Source organism: Gopherus evgoodei, chromosome 2 (assembly GCF_007399415.2).
Source record: "Gopherus evgoodei ecotype Sinaloan lineage chromosome 2, rGopEvg1_v1.p, whole genome shotgun sequence".
NCBI classification, from domain to species: domain Eukaryota; kingdom Metazoa; phylum Chordata; order Testudines; family Testudinidae; genus Gopherus; species Gopherus evgoodei.
In genome coordinates this window covers 239,834,930-239,851,994 of record NC_044323.1, presented here as the reverse complement: position 1 = coordinate 239,851,994, position 17,065 = coordinate 239,834,930, and the positions used below count along the sequence as shown (strand labels likewise).

Sequence of the window (17,065 nt, the reverse complement as noted above, 5' to 3'; positions counted from 1 at the left end):
CCAGGAAACTTGGATTGTATTCTTGGCTCTGGTATAGTCATGCTGTATGGCTTTGTGTAAGTCACTTAGCCTCTCTGTGCCCCAGTTTCCTTATCTGTAAAACAGGGATAGTAATTCTTCCCTTCTTCACAGGGATGTTGTGAGGCTTCATTCATAATGTTTGCAAAAAGCCTTGCATGAAAGTAATGTAAAGTAGTATTCCTATCAGTACTTCCATTTTGGCTTTCAAAAATCTGAAGGCACTCTGCTTATAAATCTTTGTTTATTGCAGTGATAGACAATGGCACAAGTTAAAATGCAGACTGCAGCAAACCTCTCTGGACCTACCCTTCCCCCTCCGGTGCTATCCCCATCAGTAACAAATGCAAGTTCATTGGGTCTGCAGGCCTCAATGAATGGATCCATTTCAGAATCAGTTGCCAGTTGTAACAGTCCAACAGCTGGTTTTGTGGATTCTGCACCTTCTAGCAACTCACCAGGTAAGGAGATGTTTTGCTTAGAATACTTATTTTTATTTTGCAAGGGAATCCACATGATGAGTTTTTAATATAAATGGATGAGGTCCTAAAGAAAATAAAACTAAAGAAACAAATCTCTGTAGAAAAATGTTTTGGTTTCTAATGCTGTTTACAGAATTTAGTTTCTTTAGTTTAATTCTGATTTATGATAAAGCATGGTTAAGAGATATGGAAGCCTAGAAAAAAACAAACTATTCTGCCACATCCTACGTGAATCTTTTATAATGAAGTTTTAGTACAGCAGGAAGTTATCTAAGTGCATTTTCCTTCCCTAGAACAAAATGTCTTCAGTCTATTTAGCAGAAAATGGCATTTCCTTTATAGCCTAATAACTGCTATAGTTCTTGTTCTCAGTTGGGTGTAAAATACAGTAAAGTGTTACCCCAAAGTAAGTTAGCAGGGCAAGTTTGTGTTGGGAATAGATACAAAGATGAAAGAAAGAAATAGCAGGAGGATAAAGACCTTAAAGAAACATATAGTACATAAACAATCTAGGTTTAGGAACACAACAGAATCTGCAAAATTGTTGAAAGAATGAAGTTGGGGAGATAGCCACAGAGACGCTAGTAGTAGTGTAGAGCTCTGAAAGAATATGGGAAGAATGAGGGGAAACAAGCGTGGGACCACAAGTGTTCATCAGTTGTTTGTCTTCCCTGTTCGTGTTTAGAAATTACACTGAAAGAACTATTGACTCCAATAACGAATACAGAGCAGAATGGAATTTTCAGGGACATGGTATAACATACAAGTTATAATATATAAACATCCATCTACACTGTCGTACTTATTAGAAAGATTTTTTGTATTGCAAGTAATTGAAATGTTCGCAATAAAATACATGTTCTCAAATAAAAATGTGTAAATAGTATTTAAACATTGTATTATCAAAGTGCAGTTTTGTTGACATTAACACAATCTCGTATTTTTAGCGTATTATGAGTTTTTTTAGCAAAAGTGTTTTTCTTTTTTAAACATACCACTTCTTTTGCAAAGTTTTGCAAAGTTGTGAAGAATACATTTCTCCACAAAAACTTTACAGACTCTTTATTTACAGCTCCTCTCCAAGATAACATGGCAAACCCCAAAGAGAAAACTCCAATGTGTCTGGTAAATGAGTTAGCCCGTTTCAATAGAGTTCAACCCCTGTATAAGCTTCTGAATGAAAGAGGGCCTGCTCATGCCAAGGTAAGGTTACAGTTCCAGGCTATGAGGCATACCTTAAGTTATGAACAGATAACTTGTCAAACACAATCAAGTTTATAGTGTTGGGGTTTTGTTTTGTTTTGTTTTTGTTATGCTTTTTAGGAAGTTCTTCTGTGTTGCTCTTGGAGCCCTGAGGATCTTTTCATCATTGCCTTCTGCCTTACTTATCCTCTGACCCTTGAGATCATACTTCTTGGCCTTCATCTTTTTCTCTTAAAGGTCTCTTCGAAGTCCATCAACACCCTTTCTTTATCATTCATGGCCTGGTTTGCTGCTGAGCTGCACAAAGCACTCCTTCCCCTCCAGGACCCTAGCAGTCTGCTTCTGAGAATTGCACACGGATCCCTTTCATGGCAGTGCAGACCCACTGCTAACAGACTGCTGGGCTAGTCTTTTCCCGTTTTGTTTTGTGTTAACCAGTTTTATTTAGTCTGCGTAAAGTTGGTTATATGGATAGCAAATCTTCTGATTATATTTGTGTTTTAAAGCACAAAATATCACAGTATTTTCGTTTAAACCCTGTGTAGCCCACAGAGACAATGGTTCTTTAAGGCTCCACAGTGGTGTTAAAGTACTTAGCGTCCTTGTCTAGTCTCGCATCCTGTTTTGATAGTCAACTGTGATCTGTGAGAATATGTCCGTGGTTTCAGATGGCAGTGGACTTAAAGGAGCATATTTACATGAAAGTTTTCAAATTTCTTCCCTCCTTAGGGCAGACTCACAAGAAAGATGACTAAAAAATTCAGCTTGAGAGAGCAAAAGTGAGATTTTATATTCGAGAACCTTCTGCATCTTCAGAGCAGAGCAGCTGAGCAAAGTTCTTGTTAATAACCTCCAGCCTTCTGCAAGTTGCTTGGCCTCTCCTGAAAAGTTCTGTGTGTGCCCTCCTGATGCTGCACCTTGCATTGGAACCAGTGCAAAGTGGGAGTAAAACACTGCCATTTTGCTTTGGCAGTGTTTTGCACCCACTTTGCACTGGTGTAAATGACAGCACAAGGATCATGGCAACAGTGTCTGCTAAAATCAGTGGGAGATGGAAGTATTCCATGCTTACCAAGGCGCCCAGGACCTTGCAGGATTGGGCTTTTGGCTCTTTTTCCTCAGGTTACATGTAATGATTCTTTCATTAACCCTTCCATTGCTGGTTCTCCTATTTACTTATGTTACCATTGTTTAATGACTATGCCATAGAAATCTATGAAATGTTAGTGCATACAGGAAGGTTCATTTTGCCTGTACCTTCCCTGAACATTCATCAGTAATCAAGGGATTTGTGTTACTTTAGATTTATAATCTCACTTCTGCATGTTGGAAACACAGCAAGATGCAGAATAGTTCACTTTGGTTTTAATGCAGATATGTACGTTTTATAATCTGTGTGAAAATTACTGCCAGTGAAATACCTTGGGCCTCTATTAGATTTCTGACTTTTGTCAGCAGTGCTTTTGTGGAGTTTCCTAATTTGGGCCCTGTCTTAAAATTGTTGGATGCTTCCTATATTGATTTAGGAAACTGTGTTTTAGAAGCTCATCTGAGCAAATAGGCAAGTGTACAACTTTTTCTTGATGCTTAGCTCTGTTCACTGTTACATGTATATTTTGTTATAATTATTAATTATGTTCACAGTCCCCGAAAGGGTGCCAGGTGCTTTACAGGACGTATAGTTATAAAAAGGCTAGGTCCTGCCCAGAAAATCTTAGTCTAATTTAGAAATGACCCAACAAGTAACAAAGAAGAGATGAGTGTGAGGAAGAACAAGGGTGACGTTAATAAGATCAGACATAGTTGCAATGCTTTGGCCCACGGAAAACATTTACATAGAAGTTATTATGATATTGTTATAGTAGCTGTTGTGTGTTTATTTCTATTACTGAACATGGTGCTCTACAACAGGTAAAATATGCTAAACAAAGCAAAATCTCTATCCGAAAAAACTTACACCGTAAAGGCACGAACTGCTGCTGCTCTTTCCCATGCGACTGCCTGGACACAGTGTGCCAAGGGCTACTTTCCTGTTGCATATATTTTGCTCCCTTGTCTAGTGGGTTTTCATAAATTTCAGAGACCTCTACTGTAATGCAGGCAGTCTGTATGACAGACATCGGTGCCAGTAAACTCTTTGTTTTCCTTTTCTTCCTATTCTGGTTCTCTTTTTCTAGCAAGTAAATGTTAACAGTTGTGATCAAATGTAAAGAGGCAAGTAACAGTGGTGCTCCACAGAAAGGAGGAACTCACCTGTAGTAAGTTACAGTTGCTAGAGATTCCACTCACACACTAATCAGACCCTCTGGAAGGGCAAACTGTGCCCTCTATACAAACATTCTTGAGCATAGGCAAGCCAGAGACCCTGCATGAGCCTGAACTGTGGTTTTGGAGAGTATTGTTCTCAGTTGGATTGTCAGATTGTCCACCTGTTCTGTGCTTCCATGTCAGTGGATTTTAGGAGATAAACTAATTAAAAAAAAATCAAGGGTGGGGGGAAACCGATTAGACAGGAGTGCAAAGGGACTCAGCATGTTGCAGGATCAGGAAGGAGAAGAAAAAGCTCTTCATACAGAGGAAAGAGAAGTGGAGTGAAAGGACACAAATCATGGCAAGTCTTGCATTTCTAGGTTTTGCCATAATGTAATTAAGTTAGATTTAAGGAATAAAAACATCCTCCGAAATAATCCAGAGTGCATATCAACCATAGCAAAGCGTTGGGCTTCTGGGACCTCCAATCGCCAAGCCTTTAATTGATTATTTGAGACTTTCCTTTATGTTTTTGGCCAGTTTGATCTCTTTAATTAAATATCCTCCTCTTTCTCTTTCTTTGCAGGAGACTTCTATCAGATATGCTAAAACATACTGAGTGAGAGAGTCAGTTCTGTAGCTATGGAAGTCAACTGAGCATACCATTATTATTTAGTTATTATCTTGAATTCTTGTATCTTAACACTCTATGCTAGGGAGAGAGAGATGAGATGGATATATAGATTAGATAGAAGACCTTTACCAATCACATTTTCATAGAAATGTGAGAATCTGCTTCTTCCACAGAAACATTACATTGGTGCATGCTTGTATAATACAAATATTTTAACTCTTGATCCAGAAATAAGATTTCAATTCTATTGGCAATAATTTATGTAAACAATTTGTTCATTGATTGAATAGCTATTATCTTAAAATAAACATATCAAGGTTTCGTGCCTAGGTTAGTACTCTGATATTATCTGCATTTGATAGAATTCAAGTTAATGAATGATGTTTTTCCCTTTTTTCCCCAAGCAGTTGTGAGTATAACTGTGGACTGGTCTACACTGGGGGGGGATCAATCTAAGTTATGCAACTTTAGCTACGTGAATAACATAGCTGAAGTGGACGTACACCTCTACTCCGATATAACGCTGTCCTCAGGAGCCAAAAACTTCATACCTCGTTACAGGTGAAACTGCGTTATATCAAACTTGTTTCGATCCACCGGAGTGCGCAGCCCCCTTCCCCCCCGCCTCCCCCCGAGCACTACTTTACCGTGTTATATCCAAATTCGTGTTATATCAGGTCACATTATATCAGGGTAGAGGTGTACTTAGATCTACTCATCGTGGTGTCTTCACTGCGGTGAGTCGACTGCTAATGCTCCCCTGTCGACTCCGCCTGCACGTCTCACGCTGGTGGAGTACAGGAGTCAATGGGAGAGCGCTTGGGGGACGATTTATCATGTCTAGACACGATCTGGCGGGTAGTGTAGACATACCCTGAGATAAAGGAGGCGTTAATTGGTGATGTGAACTGTAATACTGGGACCTGGGCTAAAATTCTCAAGGACGTACATGGCCAAATTTTCAAAGCTCAGCTTAAGAAAAAGAGATGTATTCACAAATTCAATATGCATTTGTATAGGCACGTGCAATATAGAGCTAGTTTTTAAGCAGACAGTAACCCAGTTTGCATGTTCATATGCAAATACTTTGTGGGTGTGGCATGTGCATGCACATTTTGAGCCCACCTTGTTGCACCCAACTCTGAATTTGTGGCTCCTGATCTAGCATGTTTAACTCACTTAAAAAAAAACAACAACCCAGAAAGACAGAACAACTGAATAAAATATTTTAATTTCATCTTTTAGTCTTGTGTATATATTTCTGTGGATCTCCAGAACATATAGCAGTATGTTTGTCAAGGCAAGCTGTAATGTACCATGTGCATGTGAGATTAGAATCTGGATTAATACTTTTTCAAGTACTTTAATATTTGAAAGAAAATGAATTCATTTGTTTTTCTACCCTCCCTTGTGGAGTGTTACAAGAAAGCTGCATTTTCAATTTAAACTGCATAAATGTAAATGGCACAATTATTGTATGCTTATGATAGAGATACTTCCTAATATTTTAAATACATTTTAGGATTTCTTTCTCACACTTTATCATGCTTGGTTATTACTCTGTGATGAATTGTTTGCTCAAGATTGTTCTTTGCTATTGATTTTTAAGTTTTTAGAGTTGAGTCAATAGCCAGCTTTGTTAAATCTGAGTTTTTTTAGTTCCGAATCTGCATTATAGAGCTCATGTTAAAGAGACAGAATTAAATTAAGACAACACAATTTTTTTATACTTTATACTCTTGAATAGATTCCTTGGTTGCTAGAGCTTTTGCTTTGTGTGTATGTGCTTTATGTTTTTGAAGAAAAATTGAGTTAGAAAAAAAATTGAGACTCGCATTGGGTAAAAATCTTCAGGCCTGATTCTCTGCTCTCTTGAAGCTTTATATTCATTTACACCCATACAAAATGGGTATAAAATGATACTATTTTCATTTGGTAACCTTTTATACCCATTTCTCACTCGTGTAAGTGGCTACACAGATGCAAGACTGAAGAATCAGGCTCTTAAATTTAATTTTTATATCCCTCCAAGAATATCAGGCTGATACACTTTAGTTACCACTATTTGACTCTTATAACACTTTTTGTGATTGCTGGTGTGATGCTATGTGATTTATTTTTACATTTAAAGGCCAAATGTTGCCTAGTGACTTCAATGGGACCCTATACATACATCTGAGAGCCCAAAGTATCACAACAAATAACGAAACGCAGTTCCTCTCCATCTGGGTAGTGTTTCACATATATTGTTCTAACACCTTGGTGACAGTCTTGCCATTATTTACCTGTTCTTTATATTTTTGAAGATGTTCACAGTGCAGCTGAATCTTGGAGAGCAGACATGGGAAGCGGAAGGGAGTAGTATTAAAAAGGCTCAACATGCTGCTGCTAGCAAAGCTTTGAACAAAACAAACCTTCCCAAACCAACTCCCAGACCACCCAAAAATAACATTAATAATAACCCAGGTATGTTGCCTATTCGTTCCCTCCAAATAATTAATCTTCTTGTTTGTCATGGAACAGCAGGTTTAGATGTTTTATAGAGGTTTATAGAGTATTTTAAAGGAGGCAAGAGTGGAGCTGGAAGAGAAGGTAATATATAATTAAGAACCTTACAGTGAGTATGCATGGTAATTTTTTTATCTGCTGTAGCAGAAGCTGCTGAACTGCATGTGAATACATTTACTTCTGCAAGACTCACCTCTGAAGGTAAAGGTACAAGCCAGTTTATGTGGTCAGTAGTAACCAAGCACGAAAGTAACAAGATTGAACTGACCATTTTTACATTAGTAAGAATATTGAAGCTGGCAAACTGGCTTTTCAGGGAAAGGGCCAAATTCTACCTGACTTACTTCATATACAATGCCACTGAAGGTGAGAGTAGAAATCAGGGCAGAATTTGGCACGGAAACTTCAGTATATAATTCCCTGCCTAATAGACGTTCCTTTGTAGCAACCTAAATTATTTATTCCAGTTAGTTCTGCATACTTTATTATTCAGTTAATCAGAAGGACATTTGTGGAGTCATGTGACCTTCATCTGGAGATGTTACTTGCATGTTGCACACTGCATGCAACATATTCTGGTGTACATGAGAAAATAAAATACAGACACAGGAAATGCATCCCTCAGTGCTTATGAATCTCAGTCACATCTCAATGACTTATTCTTGTCTGATAAAAAAGTAATTTAATGAAATATAAAAAGATCCCTTTATTTGTTTTACAGTTTTTCCTCATTACTTTCTCTCAACCACTTTCTGAAGGATTCACTTTGCACTAAGGGTCTGTCTGACTGAGGAGGGCTGGACAAACCTTTCTCCAGATCCCATCAATAGTGGCCTGAGCCTTGTTTAGAAGGGATTGTTTGTGAACGATGTAGAGTTTTCTTTCCCATCTTCCACAGAGCATATTACTCCTATAACTCTTCCAGACCTTGCTGGCTTGGGGCTTGATCCTGCTTCTGCTGAAGTCAATGGGACTTCTGCTGTTTAGTTCAGTGGAAGCAGGTGCAGGACGCTGAGGAAGAAGGGCCTTGGATTTGTCTCTTGGCATGGCAGCATGTTATACAGGTGATAGGAGTTTTGGACTAGCCCTCTTTTTATATTTTTAATTGAAAAGTATATAACAGAAAAAATAATACAGGGAGTTCTCAACTTTACAACGTTCAACTTATGACAAATGGCACTTATGACGTTTCTGCATTGATACCCTGATTTGACTTACGACAGTTGGTTTCAACTTTATGAAGTTCGGTCCTCAGTGGACCGTATTGCGGTTCTGAGTTACATTTTAACTTACAACACAATTTTCAGGAACCAATAGTGTGGTAAGTCTGAGGACTGCCTGTAATAAGAATTTCCCTTAAAGCTGAAAAATCAATTTGAGTATACAGGCATTCATATGATGCTGTCATCTTTCTTTAAGACCTTTTCTTTCAAAGCACAGGTATCTTCTGATCTAGTGACTATTTTTGTTGTATAGCTGAATTCATAGTCCCGTGAAGTCCAGTTCTGCAGTTCTTGCAGTCCTTCATTTGAGGAAAAAGTCAAAATTGTGGTTAATGGTAGTTTAGCCTGAGTACTGCATAAAACCTGCAGCATTGGCACATAAAACCTGAATAACTGGTTTACTATTATAATAATTATTGTTCTGGGCTGGATTAATGCACACATCTGATTATAATTTAAACTCAGTTTGGATTTTTCTTCTCACAGTAGAAGTGAGACACACTTTGGTTTATAATTTGCCAGTTAGATTTCCCCTGAAGTAAATAACAAGGCAGTTATATTAAATGATTTAACTCTTCTAATGGTTTTGCTTTTTAAATAAGGCATTTTATGATTATTGCAGCTTCATATTTGACATTTGGAAAATAATTATATACACAAAGGTAGTTGTCTGTTTACTATTTTGCACTCTTTGGCCAGAAGGTGGCTGTAGTAGCACTAAATTTTAATAAATTTAGTCTCCAGTTCATAAGTTATTAAATTTTAAGTTTTTAATTTTAATTTTAGTCATAGGTTTAACCTCTCATCTCTTGAAACTAAATCATTTAGTTCTGACTTCTATCAAATTGTTATTAAATGACTACAGTAATCTATGCTACTACTATCTTGTTTCAATAGCTGTAAACTTTTTGTATAAGAGATTTTTGGTTTTTATCATTTTATTTAATGGCATCCAGTGGAAAGAGACGTGATTCTTTTACCGGTACTAATTTTAAAAAGTTGGTAGTATTTTAAAGGCATTCTTGAGATTGTTCAAAGCTGACTAACCAGTCTAATCATAGTAATCTCATTTGGACAGAGTTGTCTGCCCAAATTCCAAGAGAATACATGAAGATGTCAATTTAAGTGCTTGTTTACATTAGGTGATTAAAATTGGATCTGTACCCCCATTTTATACTGGAATTTGATGCAACTGTTTAGTCACTGCTTTTTTAGTTTAATAGGAAAATCAACATCTGTTTTACAGCCTTTCTTCCCCCTGCAAACCACCTCCCCCCTCCTCCCCCAGAATAAATGTATGGTCTTAACATGCTTTACTGTTGAAGAGTCTTACATGTAGTCTTATTTTTTACAGGCAGTATAACTCCAACAGTGGAGCTGAATGGTCTGGCTATGAAAAGGGGAGAGCCTGCCATCTACAGGCCACTAGATCCAAAGCCAATCCCAAACTATAGAGCAAATTACAACTTCCGGGGCATGTACAATCAGAGGTTTGTATGTTTTCTGTTATTCACTATTCCTTCTCCATTGCTTAAACAAATGCTAAATTTCTTTAAACTTTATAGACTACTACAATGTAAAATAAAATAAAATTCTTACCAAGGAGTGGTTGTGAAGTGCAGCTTAGAAACGCTCATAAATTGGTGAGCAATACATGTTTAAAGTGACAGATGCCTAAGGATATCAGAGTGCCTAAGGATGAAGGCATGTGTAAAATTTGTTTTGATTATTATTAAATGTAGATTGGAATTAGAACTCAGTCTGTACAAGAGAGACATGAGTCAGATTGTTAACTCTCCATAAAGGTATTGCTTTTCATTGCTGATATTTTAGCTGTTTCAGGATTGCTTTGAATGTTACAAACTTTCTTTTCTCTTGGAGGAGGGTAAGTTTGGGAGGGCTCCATCTAGAAAATTAACATGCTGTGGAGCTGTCCTCCCGTCTCCAATAGATGTTTACAGCTTTCTTCAAACACAAGTAATTCAGTTCTTCAATTCACAAATGTTGCTGCTACCTGATAACTTTTGATTTATTAATAAAATGTTATTCCACATTTAAAAAACCTCCAACCTAATCCCCCCTTGTATGGAGTAATTGCTGCTAATGATAGGAGGAACCTCTAAGCAGCCATTATTTCAGAATAATAGTTTTCCATTTTGAGCTATTCTGTCCACTCTTAAGAGACTTGTAAAAGTTAAATGGGTGGCAGCTTTGTCAAGTGAGCATCCTAATAGTTCCTTGTCTGATGAAGCCTTATAGTTTACTCAGAAGTATTATAGCTTTTCTAAGTATTTTCATGACTGGTCCTTGTTCTGATCTGCTGCATAGCAGGTGTAACATGTTTGCAAACTATACTGTTTTATCCTGAATTAAATGTGGCTTGAATATAATGTGGTCACCTGAGAGACGTAAAGAGTTAGTGATTAAAGCTAAACTTAGATTTTTTCTGGGGTTCGGCTGGACCTCAGATGCAGAGTCCCTGTTCCTCTTTTATCTTCTTTACTTCAAAATAATTGAATCATACCAACTCTTGTTATGAATAAAAAGGGTTGAAGATTTGGTTAACACCCCCGACTTGTCCAAAAGAATTCTCTCTACAATGATACAACGTACTTGGTTGAGTGTGTTGGCTCTGTCACTCTCTCAATCACTGCTTGGATACGCTGTATTGTAGCATGGCCTGCTTTTACTAAATGGCTGTGTTGGCTGAAATTAACTTTTTTATTAATAGTTTTGCTCGGTATTTTAGGACTCCTATAATTACTAGAAATATCAATAGAAATTACTTGGCTGACAAAAATTATTTAGACTAGGAAAAAAGTTTAATGTAGGGGAAAAAAAAATCTAGAATGTGGAATTGTAAAGTATTTCCTTCTGGTGTAGTGTACTGAAGACCCCTCATGCACAGCTCATAACAATTTTTACTGTTATTACTTTATAAAAAATGTTGCATAAAGTAGTTTTATTTCTCTACTTAGTACTACTTCACCAAAAAGTGGTGCCCCCAATTTTTTTTTTTTTTTTTTTTTTAATTTACAGTGGTTCCTCCCCAAGCGTGCAGTTGCTACTCCACTTCTCCCGCCTCCCAGGCTTGCAGCGCCAATCAGCTGTTTGGCACCACAAGCCTGGGAGGAGAATTAGAGCAGGGGTGGAGTGCCAGGGGAGGATGCGGAGCAGAGGTGAGCTGGGGTGGGGAGGTGCCACATGGCTCCCTGGGCTAGGGGGCTGGGGAGCTGCCGCGGAATGTCTCAGGGCGGGATGGGGAGCTACCGGGGGGGGGGGCCTCAGGGTGGGATGGAGGGCAGGGGGCTGCCACAGGGCTGGGAGTGGGCTCAAGGTGGAAGTTTCGCCTAGGGTGCAAAACTTCCTTGCACCAGCCCTGTTTGTCTTAGGACTTCTCCCCTTGGAGCCCCACGTTCCTTCTTTTGGCACCTGCTGTGAAATCATAATTCTGGATTTGTGATGACATGCTATTTCTGTAAAATTGACTGTTATAAGCAAATCAGTAATAAAGCTTCAGCCTCTGACAATCCTGCAGTCCTTACTTAAGCAAAACTCCTAATGACTTCAGTGGAAATTTGATCACAGAATTTGACTGTTACACATAAGAGGAAAAGATGGGCTGTGAAGGGGTAAACCACTGTTTAATCACAGTTTTCTTTGGGCTAGATTGAGTAAGACTGCGTACCTGTATGGTGTAAGAACCCTCCATACGTGGGCTACCTGGACCTTGGATGTTCCAGGTGTGTAGGAATAACTAGGGCTACTTGGCTGCTTACTTCTTCCCCAGGGCTGATGGTCAGGGAGAGATGGGAATTAGGTGGAGCCTTTGCTCCACCTCTCCCTCTGCTTACTAGGCAGAGTAACTGCACCAGCACAGGGGAGAGATGGTTAATAATTTGCTATGGGTCAGCTGCAAATTACTACACCCACACACCAGAACAAGGAGGAAGCAATATATGTTGTATACAAAACAAACAGTGATGATAACCTTGCATTTATATAGCTCCTTTTATCTGAATGGATTCCAGAGAGCTTTACAAACTTTAACTGAAGGAAAATAAGTGCTTATGCTTTCAGGAATAAGTTGCTTGTTCCCCAAATTAATTTTCTTTCTCACAAACAAATGTAACTCTCACAAAGTTCTTGGGGATTTTGCAGCATGAAGTTACAGCTTACATTTAAGAAAATGCTCTGTAGGCAACAGAATTAAGATTACTCTATTTCACTCACATTGTTAGCAGACATGAAATCTGCTCAAACACTTGTCACCTTTGTACATTAAAAATACTTGAAGGTGCAATTGTTGTTTTGTGAGCTACCTTGACAAAGGTTGCTCATGGCCAAAAAATTAGCGTGCTTCTTTTTATGTCTTGCAAGAAATGTTAATTATGTGTATAAAGAGAATGTGGCTATATGTAAGTGAATGTTTATGAGCACCTCAATGCAGTGTGCTTGTGAGCGCTCTGCGTGAGATAAAAGTGTGAATGAATTTGAAGATTTGGGTCTTATCCTAGGTTACATTTGTCAACATTGCAAATTTCTCCCCCCATATTTGTTACAATTCAGCAGAACTGGCAAACTGTACAGAAAAGACCAAGGGCTGGAATAGCGGGTCAGGACTGAGGAACTTTGGCAGAGCCGTATGACGAAACTTCTATACACCTAGTCATGCCATGTCTCTCTCCTGCCAGTGCTATTAATCCTTCACTTTTATGAGCACTCCGTTCATTTACAGAATTAAAAAAAAATAAATCAAAAACATAATTGTTCAATCAAATGAAAGGTGTGAAAAATAAAACAAGATCTGACTGCTTTTCAGCTACATAAGCTGTCCAGGTTCCCCCATGAGTATGTCTCCGTTTGATTACCTTTTAATATTATAATGTATTGTCTTCAGTTAGAGTTGAAAAGAATCCTCCTTGAAGTTTAATTGTGTTCCAGTATTTTCAATGACAGGGAGTCTGTAAAATGACAAAAGAGATGTGATATCTTACAAATGCATCCAAACCACATGCTTTTAGTCAAGAAATAAAAGCCACTGGAAACTGAACACCCGCTTTTGATGTTGTAATACTGCAATCCCTTGTTAAAGGGATCACAGAGTATACCCCTCCCCCCTTCCTTTGGAAGAATCCCTAAATGATTTGCTTATAACATAAAATTCCTTAAAACCGTCTCACCACAAAACAGGGAGTTTGAAAGCCTTAAAAGAAACCTTTGGAAATTAAAAACACTTGTGAAGTATAGAAACAAAGAAAAAGCAAAACAATGAGCGGATACAAGGATAAAAATGAAAATAATTAAAGCAGCACTAGTTCAGTTATGAAGAATTCCATGTGATGGGACTGCCTTATGAGTGTATGTCACACGAGGTGGTGATATCCATGGGATAAATTTCATTTGACATGCACCTTTGACATATTTGCCTACACTTTGCATTTTCGTCTACTTCCCTTGGGACTACTTCCTCCTGTATTTACATCACGTACTACAGACTAAGAGGCATATTGTTACTGCCTCTGTATAGGTACAGTAGATGGGGAAGGGTGCGGGGAGCCTTCCTCCTTGTCCATCTGTCTCCCTCCACCATCACCACACTCCCCTGATTCCCTGAACTTATGGACTGCTCCTGGAGAATGCCACTTGCAATGCCATCTCTAATGCAGCAGGGTGGAAGCACAATCCTGCCTCCCTCACTTGCTAGTAGATTTAATTAGAAAAGATTGTATTGTGTAAAATAAATTAAATCTGCTGTAACATTAAAATGTTATAGTGTAAGAATGAAAAAATATTAAAAGGGTGTATCTCACATGATCCTGCAGTTAAAGACTATATCCTAATGTATGCTTAATTTTGGCATCGTCAAACTTTTGAATGCTTAGCAGTGCAACCTTAACATTCAATCAGCTTCATTTATTCTGTGGAAATTATATAAATGTAAGTAGAGGAAAATCAAGACAGAAGTATAGAGTGATGAAATGCTACAAGTCATGTTTTCAAATGTGGTTGCATTTCAGGAAACTTTATGTATCTATCCAGACCCACTGTATCCACAGAAAGCCCACAAAGGAGTATGCTGTGTCACTTAGTTACCCAGTCAGCACACACTGGGTGAAATCCACTCATTTAAGAGGGCCTTCACTAGGCTTTGTATGTTACATGAGTACCGCTTTAACCCTTCAGGAGAATTGATGTGGCTGTGGGGAGGGCTGCTGCATGCCATGAAGGGGACTCAAATTGAACCCTGATTAGGAGCAGCTCCTTAATAATTCATGAATACTGTATGTTGTCCTAGTCATTGTTTTGTGCATGACGATACTGATTCAACTCACAGGAGACTATCTGGAAAAAACAGTAGGAAAGAAAAGAATGGCACAAGATAAGCCACCTGTCAGCAAACACTTACGAGTTGTTAAGAGATAATGGGAGGACTATTTGCATGATTTTGCCTCCTCTCTAGCCAACCTCCAAAATTGGTTTGGACCAGGACAAGAAAAAGCCTATGAATACTAAACAAAGGAACTCTGGAAGAATTAATAAGGGACTTTCTCTCAAGACAGGGAGGGGAATTAGACTGAAATGTGGGCACACTCCTGGGATGTCTGGACAAAGCTAGGCTTGCTTAAGTCACATCATAGTAAGGTATGGCTTTAGGTAAGATGGATATATGTTTCTTGTTTTAAAATTCTTTTTCTTTAATATTTTGTTACTACTGCTAAATTAACAATACTTTTGTTTTGAGAAGGCTGCCTCATCATGATATGCACCAGTCACAAACTCCTGAATGGAAGAACTGCAGGTGCTTGAACACAGTCAAACGTGAAGATTAAAAAGGGATGGCTGCTGTAGCCAGCACCCAGTCTAAGAGTGGGGGAGACTGCTGCAGGGCAAATAAAGGCATGAGGCCTAAGACCTAGGAGATGCACTGAGAGAGGCCACAGAGGGGATAGAGGTACACCTAGCTCGGCAACCATGACAATAGGCCAGTGCAGAATGGAACAGAAGTGAGAGTCACTGGATCTACAAATAGTTCAGTCCTGTGTGAGTGCAAGAGGAAAGTGGTAACTATTCCAACCTACACCAGGAGTAGCTGTCATGGAGAGTCTCCTGCACAGCCAGTGCATGGGATGGGCATCTCGTTAATTAACCCTAGCTTAGTTCCGCTACTAAATTCCTGTTATTTAGGCTGTATGCACAGAAGGATGAGTCTCACCCACAGTACACACATATAAGCAAATGCAATTTTTTTGTGACCATACGTGTTCACTGATGTGTCATGTTGGCCCTGTTAGTGTCATGAATTCTGTGGAAGAGACAATAGTTAATGATAATGATGCCATTGATATTACTGAGTAATTATGTAGGCCTTTTTGTTTACTTATTATTAACATGCTGAAAAATGCTTTCTGGACACTTTAATCCTTTTACTGGTCCCTTTAGACAATGACATTTTAATAGGAACTAAGGGTATGTCTACACTACCCACCGGATCGGTGGGCAGCGATTGATCCAGTGGGGGTCAATTTATTACATCTAGTCTACACGTGATAAATCGACCCCCAAGTGCTCTCCCGTCGACTCCTGTATGCCACCGGCTCAAGAGGCACAGGCGGAGTCAACAGGGGAGCGTCAGCAATCGACTCACTGCAGTGAAGATACCACAGTAAGTAGGTCTAAGTATGTCAACTTCAGCTATGTTATTCGCATAGCTGAAGTTGCGTAATTTAGCTTGATTCCCCTCCTCTCCTCCTTCAGTGTAGACCAGGCCTGAGAAAGCTATGTGGGAGTAACTACTAGGAGTTGGATTGTAATAGATTATACACCTTTAATTATTGAGTTGCCAAGGATTTAGAATGACCACAGGGTGTATGTACCCTTTGAATGGGCCAAGAGAAACTGGATGTGTTGTGGAGGTGATGCCATTGACTCTCCTGGAGAGAGGAGAATTAAACTGGTCTCCTAGTATCAGTGCAAGCAGACCACAAAGTGGTACTGGCTGCATCCTATACAAGAGGACAAGTGGATTTGAGAGGGCTAAAAGTCAAGGGAGGGCATAGTGACCTTAACCATGGAGAGTTAGGAGATAGGTGGTTCAGATTAACAATTCAGTAATGCAGCTAGAAATATTACTTTTAGACCACGAGAGGGCAGTATGCATATATCTATTATCTGTGTATGGATTTCACTGCAGAAACACGATCCAAAAGTCTTTTTTGCTTCAGTATAAGCTTTTATTACTTATAGTATAATTTCATAATCATCCTATACAGCAGTTGGGTTTTCTACAATGTTTTCTCTCGTAATGGTTTCTTCAGCTTTTTTTTCCCTATTAATGAATGAGATTGTAATTCAGTAACTTCAATAATATATTTCCTCTTTAATGTGAATCTGATGTTGTGGAAGGTGCCAGCTTAACAGCAATGGAAACTAAAGTTTTTTGTTTATTCACAGAAAAAGTACAGCACAGGCAGCAGTACTATGAGTTTTCACTTCTGTGCCTCAACCCTGACCTGGAAAAACCTCCTTAAAAAAATAAGACTGTAATTTAGTCACCATGTCTATTCCGACCTAGTCATTATGCTCCATTCAAATCCCTGACATCTGACATTGATGCCAGTTGTGGAGATTTTTGGTGATGTGGACATTTGTTCACTTGAAATTGGATTGCAATCCCCAACTCATTTCACATAGGCATTTGGGCATTACCAAACGAGACAGGATTCTTACCAGTGATCTAGTAGTGA

At 38.7% G+C, this 17,065-nt stretch overlaps 1 protein-coding gene across 1 annotated transcript in view; it reads left to right on the top strand.

The window, feature by feature from the left end:
- The window catches only part of STAU2 (staufen double-stranded RNA binding protein 2), a 220,933-nt gene that overhangs the window by 13,643 nt on the left and 190,225 nt on the right, over positions 1-17,065 (top strand). The window contains 5 exon segments of the mRNA XM_030553274.1: positions 272-479; positions 1,573-1,703; positions 6,894-7,053; positions 7,240-7,296; positions 9,673-9,808. Of these exon segments, the coding sequence (XP_030409134.1) occupies positions 281-479; positions 1,573-1,703; positions 6,894-7,053; positions 7,240-7,296; positions 9,673-9,808 (683 nt within the window). The 5' untranslated portion in view covers positions 272-280.